This window comes from Anser cygnoides, chromosome 11, assembly GCF_040182565.1.
Source record: "Anser cygnoides isolate HZ-2024a breed goose chromosome 11, Taihu_goose_T2T_genome, whole genome shotgun sequence".
Classification (NCBI taxonomy): Eukaryota; Metazoa; Chordata; class Aves; order Anseriformes; family Anatidae; genus Anser; species Anser cygnoides.
The window spans coordinates 8367002-8377322 of NC_089883.1; the positions used below are offsets into that span (position 1 = coordinate 8367002).

General features: G+C 43.7%; 1 protein-coding gene across 5 annotated transcripts in view; it reads left to right on the plus strand.

Annotated features, from left to right (window-relative positions):
* The window catches only part of ABHD2 (abhydrolase domain containing 2, acylglycerol lipase), a 40021-nt gene extending 30256 nt beyond the window's left edge, over window positions 1-9765 (plus strand). For all 5 annotated transcript variants that reach the window (XM_067004028.1, XM_067004026.1, XM_067004029.1 and 2 more), the window contains 3 exons: window positions 1188-1257; window positions 2101-2185; window positions 3214-9765. In XM_067004028.1, coding sequence (XP_066860129.1) covers window positions 1188-1257; window positions 2101-2185; window positions 3214-3410 — 352 coding nt within the window. In that variant the 3' untranslated portion in view covers window positions 3411-9765. The remainder of the gene's footprint in view (window positions 1-1187; window positions 1258-2100; window positions 2186-3213) is intronic.
* The last annotated feature ends 556 nt before the right edge of the window (window positions 9766-10321 follow it).

Here is a 10321-nt window from a genome sequence, read left to right on the forward strand (position 1 = left end):
TGTTACTTTTGCATGCCTCTCGCTGTGCCTGTAGGAATCTGCTGAAATGCAGTGCTTACAACCCCAAATCCTTCCTCATCTTTACATGGAATAAAACTACAAAAACCAACCAACCTTTATTTTTGACAGTCACAGCTTCTGTAAAGTCATCCAGGAGGCATTTATCTGTAACATCTGAACCTGCAGCCCAGAATAAACTAGGAAGAGGCAAGCCCTTGCCAAGAGGTCTACAAAAAAAAAGGCAGAATGTGGAAAGCATCTCAGAACTGTTCATGAGTGTTTTTAGTCCTACTTGAATTTTCAAAAACAACCCTCCCCCCCCCAGAATAATACCTTCTCTGTGAACATTAGGACTGGATGAGATAACACGAACTTTTTAACTTGTCATACTTACACCTAAATTAAGCTCTCTGCATTATTAGGCAGCAGTCTGTTACTGCCTGTGTCCTTGAAAACAACTTAGTACTTTGTTCAGTGGCTGTGATCTTGCTGTGGCATGTTCTATATCAGGCATTGACACCTTTACAAAACGCTGAAGCTGTATGCTGTCAGCTATACAGCTAAAAGGTTTTTGGAGGACTAGGAATATTGCTGTTTGTTGTCTTTCTGAAAGTGATTCCTAGGGGAAATATACTTGTCCTTCATCTCTGAGGCCTGTCTACTTTGGGCCTACAGCTGCATCTGTGTCTCCTACCCCAGGAAAAATAAAAGCACTTGAGTATAGGCTTACCGAATCCTTGGTTCGAGATGAAGGGCTAAGGATATTGCAAAGAAATGGAACCACAGTGAATTCTGGGTGGCTTGTAGGCAGGCCCTTTTGTCCAGTATCTTTGAGGTTTGTAAGCTGTGATGGTTTTATATTTGTAAAGGCTTTCAGGCAGTGAATAAGTTTATAAGTAATTCGTACAGAAGAAAGCAAATTAAGTTTAAAAAAGATGCCTTTAAGGCTGCTAGACTTCCACTTAAATGTTTAACTTGGTATGTGTAGAAGAAACAAATCCTGCTATCAGTGTTTGTGTAAGCACAAAGCATAAAGGCATGTGCTGCCAAAGGTGAATTTTGCAGAGATGCTGGGTAGAAAAAGGCATCGTCCTTAAAAATACGGGTCTGGGCATGTATGTCCTTACCTGCAAATGGGAGTCAGGTGGATACTAGAAACATGATGGCAATGACACTGTCCATTCCAGGAAGTTCCATGGATACAGTTCCCTGAAGGAGTACTACGAAGAAGAAAGCTGCCTGCACTACTTGCACAGGGTAAGCTCTTGCAATTGACTGCTCTTGTACTGTCTTCTTCCTACTGGAGATAAAATGCTCAGGGCTTTCTGTTGCTGATACATAGACACAGCTGTCTTAGCTTGGACTTTTAGAAGTATTCAGACATGGTATTTTGGAGTGGGATTCCAGTTCTTAGTACTCCCAATACTGGTTCTAAATGCTCTGGGCTCTTTAGAGAGTGTAACTCTGGGTAGTAGCATCCAAGTGACCTAGGTAAAGCCAGAAGTTCAGCTGAACCCCTCTGAGTGTAGGTGCATAATGTGGGAAACGGGTGGTGGCATACAGCCTTCCAGACAGAAAGGACTGGATACTCTGGAAGAGGCTCAGCACGCTATCTGGAAGGCAAATGCCTAGCAGGCTGAAGTGCTGCAGAAGCAGAACTGGAAAATTAATTCCTTCTTGATTTGCTGAACCAGAGGATGGAGACACTCCAAGGGAGTTTCCTGGACTTTAACCAAGGTGTCTATAACAGCTGGCACTAGCTGCCTGATGTGCAAAGCAATGTAGAGTAAAAAGGGTGTAGCTATTTGAATTCTGAGAATGGGGAAGATCTGTGACTTAATCTGTGTTTGCTCTGTTACACCCGTATCACTTTTCATACAATTGAATTGGAAAAAAATAAAGTGCTGCAGAGTACTCCATTGGTAAAAAGCCACCAGTCTGAATTTTTGACTGTTTTGCTGATGGATCTCCAGATAAAGGACAACTCTGAAATAAGATGTCTGAATTGAGCCAAGCTAAGAAGCTTTATAACAGTTGATAGAAACTCAAATACCAACCCCTAACTGTTGTTTTTTCTCTTTACTATGTTTCTTGATGCAGATCTATGTTCCTCTTCTGTTGGTTAATGCTGCTGATGACCCTCTTGTGCATGAGAGCCTTCTATCAATCCCAAGAGCTCTTTCAGGTATGTTGGAGCAGTCTGCTCCAGCAGTGCATATTTGTGTACCTGCAGCTTCCTTATCTCATCATGATCCGTGATTACAAAGCAGCTTGACTTGCCTTATTATGTCCGTAATCCTGTGGGAGGTGTACTAAGCCTCTTTAAAACACCAGTTGCTAGAACTAATGAGGTTCTTTGTGAGGAGGAAGAACTTGAGTCCTCCTTTCGGGCATCTTCTGCTGTTTAGGCTTGTGTTGATAGCCAGCAGTTCACATTCAGGTTACTTTCTTGAATGGAGAAAAAGAAAATGCTTCATGTTTTTTTCCTCATAGGGATTTACTAGAAAGGTGGGTTATTGCAGTGATAGTTTTGAACAGCTATAGATGAACAGTCCCCTTCCCTGATGAATGGAGCCCATGCCTAGTTGTGTTATTTGATAATGAAATAAAGTGTGTCCTTTGAAAGGAGTTCTGTCAGCTGTCTATCTTCAGCCAAGAAGAAGTCAAATAGCCTTTAGAAGCTCAGAAGAGCGAGCCAGTTGCTGTTTCTCTGCACAAATAGTGCACAGGGAGGAAAGCTGGGTTCGTTCTTTTTCTTGTTGAAAGCTATGAGCAGAGGATTCATCTACAGCTGCTTCCAGACAGATGCAAGCACAGGGATTTTTTCTGCTGTATGTAGAACAAAGTGGATAATACAATGCCAGGGCTTTGGTGCAGCTCAACATCATGCTAACAGTCCTAGTTCCAGTGTACGTGAATTAAGAGAGATGGAAGGATGTGACCTGTATTGCCATAAGGGCCCAGCCAGCAGCACTTCGTGGGCAGCCTGGTTCCTGTTGACCATCTTGTTCTGTGAAGTTGTAAGGTTATGTGCTTTTGACTTCATATTAGCTGTGGCCTTTGTCAGCACACTTCTGCTTCCATCATGGGATTGTTCCTTTTCGTTCAGGCCCTATGCCGAGGATCGGGTTGATTATCACAATTTAAGGTGGTTTAGTTCTCAGCTCCAAATCGCTAACCTTCTGGAACTGTGTGCTTCCTTTTGTTTTACAGAGAAACGGGAAAATGTCATGCACGTGCTGCCCCTTCACGGAGGTCACCTGGGCTTTTTCGAGGGGTCTGTACTATTCCCAGAACCTCTTACCTGGATGGATAAGCTCGTGGTGCAGTATGCCAATGCCATCTGCCAGTGGGAGAAGACAAAGTCTCATTGCTCAGACACAGAGCAGGCGGTATCTGGCCAGGAGTAATTGACCCAAAGACTCTGGATCACTTCAGTATATCTCCCCCTTTGGGAACTCTTTGTTCCCTCACCTGCTGCTTCAGGTTTCCATTCTCCTTTGATATCCTATGGCTGGGGTTTGATCACAATGTTTCCCTCTGAAGTGGAGTTAAAACAGAGGTTAATGTCTGGTCAGAGGATCTTTGCTTATATAGTCACTTGGGTTTGTAATTTACTGCTCTGCTTGAAGAACTAGATTCTGACTGTGACTTGTTACAGGGTAATTGAGCTAAAGACAGTTTGTTTTGATGTAACAGAAGTTTCAGATGCCAAAAGCCTTTCACCTGTTGGTCAAAAACTTGATCTGAAGCATTTGTTGAGGTGTAGATGACGAGGTAACTGACCTTTTCAGTCCCTGTGCTGGAAAAACCCTGTACCAAGCCACAGGCCAGTGAGTGGTTCAGTCCATGAGCCACTAAATAGTGGCTTGGAAAAACAGATGCTTGACTGTCAGTGGAGTCCTAATCTTACACCATCTTAAGGGAGTGTTTTACTTCCTGGGAGTGCAGTTACACAAGTCAATCACTTTGAAAATGCTTAACTTTTCCATGCTTCAGATATCTGTGGGTTGGAGTATCTTTACGCTGGGACTCCAGGTAAAGAAAAGCTGCGGGCTGATAATACCAGTTAATGTTTCTCTGTAACCATATTCTCACACCAAGACCAGACCAGTCACCTTGTCATATTTGCCTCTCTTTTAAACATAGTCATGTTTTTAGTACTGGATTTCTTGTTTGACCCAGGGCTTTTTAAAATTGGCTCTGGCTTCCGAATGGAAACCAGTGATTAAGAATCTGCAGGATCTTTTTGTGAGCTCAGTATATTTTAAGAATATTTCATAGTTATGTACTCTGTTAGGGATTAAATTGTAGGGTGGGGGGGGAATATATCTAGATTTACTCCCCTTCCGTCAGGGTAGATTATACCAAAATTCTCGTCCTTAATTTTCAAAACATTGAATGGTTTTCAGACATGACTTGCCTTACAGTTGGTGGGAACTTGATGGGTCTAGCCCTGTGCAACTAAAATACCTTTGACTAACTACTTCTGTATCTGTGTAAATGCTGCAGGATTTTACTGGCTCCAGTAAGACATTGGGCTCCTCACGTGAATTCCTTTCTACATGCCCAGACATCCTCTTCTAGTTGTAATGTGCAAAGTGAAGTGCGAAAGCACCTTGCAGGAGCGATGCCTCAAGTGGCTGTTATGGCCGAGGTGGTTATTAAGGGCTCTAGTCTGTCCCCTGGTAGGAAAGTTGCTCCATGACAATCTGGAAACTGAATTTTTGTGGTCACAATCTCTTTTTTTTTTCTATTTGCTCTGTCAATATTGTAGTCTCATTAATCCACCCTTGAGACTTCTTTGTCCCAGTGTCAGTGAAGTTCTTTTCCCGTCACACTTCCTGCATCCAGCGAGCACTTTATTGCTTTAGCCTTGGTTTGTGTGCCAGGCACTTCAGTTTATAGTTGAAGGGTGAAACAAGCTGCAAGACGTCAGTGTGGTAATGCAGGGGAACAAGCCTTCTGGACTGCCCTGTCCCTGAACTTCATTCAGTAGGTTGCAGAGGTAGCTTTTCATTTTAATAAAGCAATAATTAACTATTGTAGCAAAGGTGCATTATCATATCAGGAAATTCCTTTCAGTTTGCCTTAGGCCAGACACCGCAGCCTGCTAGAATGAACTGTGGGTATCTGCGCGTTGTCCGTGTTAGTAAATAAATCCAGGTTTCCTTTTGTTCCTCAAAGACAGAGACGTGGCCAAGTAAAGCTGTAGCAGTACTTGGCCGTGCTTGTGGCTGTTCCTTAAGAACTATTTTAGGGCATCAGTTAGCAAGGATATTCTTAACTGATGGATATCTTGTCTTTGTGTTGTTGTTCTCTCATTCATAGTGCACCTGTATATCACTAAAATCTGTCATACAAGACATTCAGAGTTTTGCTTAAGTAGCTGCTCATGCAATTTTTCCTGGATGTGATGTAAATGTATTCTCATTTCAACAGAACTGGAGTGTAAACAACATTTGTATGCATCAACTAGCCACAGTATGAATTTAGGTGTGTAGGGTATGTGTTTTTTTTATCTCTAGTGGGTCACAACTTTAGACATGTCTCAGTTTTCATGGCATACTACAACTGCAGCTTCACAGGTCACGGCTGTCTGCCTTGAGGAAGCAAAGCTGCTCTTCTCGTGGTCTTTTAAACATGCTTCATGTCCTGCTTCAGTCCAACTTTACTGTGCTGTGAGTATCAACTCCGAACAGGTTTAGGGGAACAGAAGCTTCCCTTGGTAGTGATCCCACTGTTGAGGTGAGGAGCTCATCATATGACCCAACATGTAACTATGAAGGAAGGACAGTGTGCATCAAGCCTCCTTGGAGATCAGAATACCGTCCTTTCTCGGATTTCCTCAAAGTTCCTCAAAAGCAGGGGCTCCCTGCCCAGCTCCCCACGTGGCTGAAGTTCTGCCTCCCTCCCAGGACCCCAAACTTGCAGAAGCAGTTCAGCTGTTGGCTGCCCCAGGCAGGGAAGTTGAAAGTGAGACAACGGTGGTTGGCTGCTGTCTGGAAAGTGAATGTTGAGGCAGAGCTGGTGTTTGCTTGCTTCTGAGTTGGGGCTGGGGAGCAAACTGCTTTTTGGCCAAGACATGCCAGAGTAAAGCTCCACTTTCAGAGGAACTGGGAAGGTTTTTATTGAAGAACTTTTCCTCATTCCTTTTTGTGAGAACTGTTCTTGACAGACCGGGTTTTGAAACATTTCCTGTTTCTGAGATACGAGGAAGTTACCTTCTCAAGTGTACCTTTATTTCAAACTGACTTTGCTATAGTAGATGGTCAATCAGTGACTTTTTAAAGCAAATCTTTCCTAAAAAAAAATGAGGTGAGCAGCTGGGCAATTCTCAAAGCAGCAAGAGCTTTGTCTAATCAAATAGGGATTTTGGTCTAGTGTTTGAGTTTTTTTCAAGGAATACTATATCTTCCTGCCCTATAACTCATGAGCCTTCCTATTTCAGAAGTGCCAATGCTATGGACTTTCTGAAATTCAACTAGAGAAGTAGTAGGGGTCTGTCCTGCTCCTTTGACCTGTTTTTGCACTTGCATCTACAGCTGTTTAAACCGCTTGTGGCTTGACCAACTAATTCTAGTCTGTTTGGGGAGGAAGAGCTTTGTCATAGCTTGGTTGTGCAAGGGTTCCAGAACCCGAGAGTCACCTTACTAACCTTATTGTAGACAGAAGCAGTAAAAATCTGTTCTCCCCATCCCACCCAATGTGCTGCTTTTAAAGCAACTCATGTTGTCAAACCTGCAGCAGCAATTTTGAGATCTCAAGGAAGCAGGAGAGGAGGAAGTGAAGCTGCAGTGCATGTTATCTAGAGACCTTCAAAAAAGGAATCATGTGTTAAATATTGCTGCTGACAGATTGGCAGCTGATGCCTAGTGCCAGTACCACAAGCAGGAAGGGACTTTGTCCAATCCTTACCTGAAATGCTTTTCTCTCCCAGAATAAGGTAATACTGGTTTTGTGATGTTGGCAGATGGTCTTCACATGCAATATGAACTTTTAGATCGTAGAGGTGGAGCAGTGTTTTCATCTCTTGCGAAGACACGTGAGGTGGTTGAAGTGTGTGCTTGTAACCCGTTACAGTACAGCCTGGTAGTGCAGTTCAGGACTACAGCATGATGAATCTGTCATGAGCTCTGTTTAGTTTCAAACTGGGATTAGAAAAGGCATTAGCAGAGCTCTTCATTTATTTTCATGTGGTAGACACCCCTCTTCCTCATCACTGTATGTAAAAGTAACACTCAAACGTAAACCCCAAGGACCGTCTCAATCAGATAGCAAGTTGCAGAACTGTTACTTTTTGGTGGTTAGGCTGGTCCAACCATCTTCGTCAGTGTCTGGAGACACCTGAAACTTGGAGGTGAGCAGCTGGGACTTGCTCTTATGGACCACAAGGAACTTGCAGCTTCCACGACACCAGATCTGCCAGCATGTTTAATGATCCCTTGGTTAGATTCTAAATCGAAGGTGTTTTCAAATGGGTCAACAGTGTAATAGTTGCACTGTAAAGACAGACACTTGAACCTCCCAGCAGTCTTGTCCTGACCGTTTTTCTGCAGTTCCTGTTTTATGAAGGTGCAGGTTACAAAGACGGGGCATTAAGCAGAGATGTTAAGAACTATTATCTCCAGTACTGAATTTAGCCAAGCTACCTGTGTGTCATCTGTCCTGGGTCTGTCACAAGTTCCTAGACCTCAGCCCTTTGACACGTGGTGCCTTGCCCTTTTTCTCCTCCTCCCTTGACATCAGCATATCTAGAGACTTCAGCAACAGCTCTGTCAGAGCTTTTGGGCTTTGCATTTTAGTAAAGGATTTCTCATACACCAAACAGTGAGACCCCTCTGGCAATGTACACTGTACAAGCGTGTGCTGACTTAAAGGACCTTTGTGGGCAGCCTACAACTAGATGGTCTATTTTAAGGCTTAAAATAGCAATGTATGTAAGCAGTGGATCACTTTTCAGCTCTGTTCCTCAAATTTGCCTCTAGCCATAGGGATTGAGTCAGAGGGAAGGTTTGCTTAATATGTGACTTGTTACCTTATGATCCCCAAGTTCTTGTGTCTGACTCTTCAGCAACGGAGCTGGAGGTGAATTGTGTAAGGGGCTACATCTCAAATGAAAGAGCAGAGTGGTAACTTCAAGAATTAATTGCTGAATGGCTCAGTCACCTGGTTTGCTTCCAAGGTTTTTTTTTTAGAAATATTATGCTTCTCCGGAGGTTATTGAAATTCTTCACAGCCTTTTTCAAAAAGACCAGAAAAGGCCCTAGTCTTGTGCCGTGTGTGTAAGTCATTTGTTGTGAAAAGCATCGTGTCAAGTCGTGCTCCACGTGTCCTTAGCCCTTTGGCAGCTCTGTCAGTTGGGTAGATCCCAGAGCCACGGTGATTCAAAGCAGGGTCTCCTTCAGGGCTTCTAGTTCTAGGCAAAAAGCAAACAGCGCTTCGTGGTGTGAGGACTTCCTGAATTGTCTACCAGCTTAGAACGCCTCAGAGCTACCCAGACCTGAGGAGGGGGGTGCCTTGTACCTGCACCCTTTTATTGCTAGTAGTCTCTTACACCAGCCTGGACTTCTCTCAGCTGGTAGGGAAGCTCAGGCACAAGTGTCATCAGTGAGTCAAAGCAGCTGCCAGCTTTCCACGCTGCGGTGGAAAGGTTTCTGGGATTATCCTGAACTATTGCATTTCAAACATCTGTATTCTTGTATTTTTTTCTGGTTAATCAATGGACAAAAACACTGCAATCCAGGGCAGCATTTATCTGGTTGGATCTGCTGGTATTGAACAACCTTCTCCAAGTCTGTCTGATAACACTCTCCAAAAGCTCCAGCCCTGCATCCCCTGTGGATAAAGACCATGTTTCTCCTTCTCACCCTATGGCCTTGCCTAACGCAGGTGACTTTAATACCAGCAAGGAGCCTGATGCCACGAGTGGCTCAACACAAAGCCTTTTTGCTTTTGTCTGAATGACGAGCTTGCGTCGCCTGCCTGCAGTCATGCAAGAGCTTTGATTAGATGCAGAATTTCCTTGTGAGCTCTCTATTATAGCTCTCCTGGGATGCTGACCCTTCTGTGGCTCCTGCCAACTGGGATGTCTTTAAAAATAATAACAATGAAAAGTGTATTTCATGTAACCAAACACTACTGCTTAGCCCACGTCAGCAGCTTTCCAAAGGAACGTGTTTTCTCATTCCTGACAACTTGTCCCAGTTTCCCAATGATGAGAAATCCTTTTGAGAAAGCGATAACCTCTTTGCAAGAGGGGCCCTTTCTCTGGAGATGCCAAGTTGAAGAGGTGTGTGGAGACCTGAGGAAGGCAGACCTGTGCCCTTCTCATGTTGTTGCTGCAGCTGTGTTAGAACAGGCTGAGTGACATCTGATGTTCTTGGTGAGCAGTGCGGTTCATTAAGGATATATTCTCCAATTGGCAAAATTATCCTCTGGAACAATCTCTAAATGCTGCCCTGAAAAAGCGTGTATACCGAGATACCCTCCCTGCTGCCACGTTCTGAGTCAGATTCTCTGAAGCTGACAGCTACAGGGGAGATGATTTGCAACTAGCAATGCAATTTTTCTATATCTGCTGATGTTTACCTTTAAAATTATATATATAAATATATATTAAAGTGTCTTTGATTTTTCTTTTAATTTTTGTTCTTCTGTGTGGTGTAAAATGGAAGTCATTGCACAACAAAATGTAATTTTGTTATCTTTGATTCAGTGGGATTTCTTTATTTAAAAATAAAGGACTTATTGAAGTCAGTGCTACGTGGAGTGCTGCGTCCAGTGTTATTGGGTGGGAAAGTCCAGCTGTTGTTCTTGACAGGTAAAGCAGCCCTACTGTCTTGTTTTGTCTTCAGTGAGGAAAGGATTGTCTGATGTGGGAATATACTGGGCCAACAAGGTCATCTTCACCAAAATGCAGCTGGGTATCTGAACACCTTCCCTCAGTCACAGCATTTAGATTAGCTCAAGGAGGAACTGGAGCAATCCTTTGGCCCTAGCCCTTAAATGTGAATTTAGTGTTTGATGTTAAGGCTTCTGTTCATTAGTGGTCTAAAACACGAGTACCTCAGAGAAGGGCTGTCCACGTGTCCCTGTGGTGTACACGAAAGCAGGAGCTGCCTTGCTGCTCCCTCTCCTGTCTCCCAGGCAGGAAAAACCCTTGTCAGTAATTCCCATGTCATGAACTCTAGTCCTGCATCTGGGTTTCTGACTACTGCTTGGCTCCTCTGGAGGTGAATGCAGGGGAGCCGATTGTTCCAGGAGGTGTGGGTGGCTGCCGCCTTTGAGACAGAAGCCTCAAGCTTGCACTCTTCTTCCC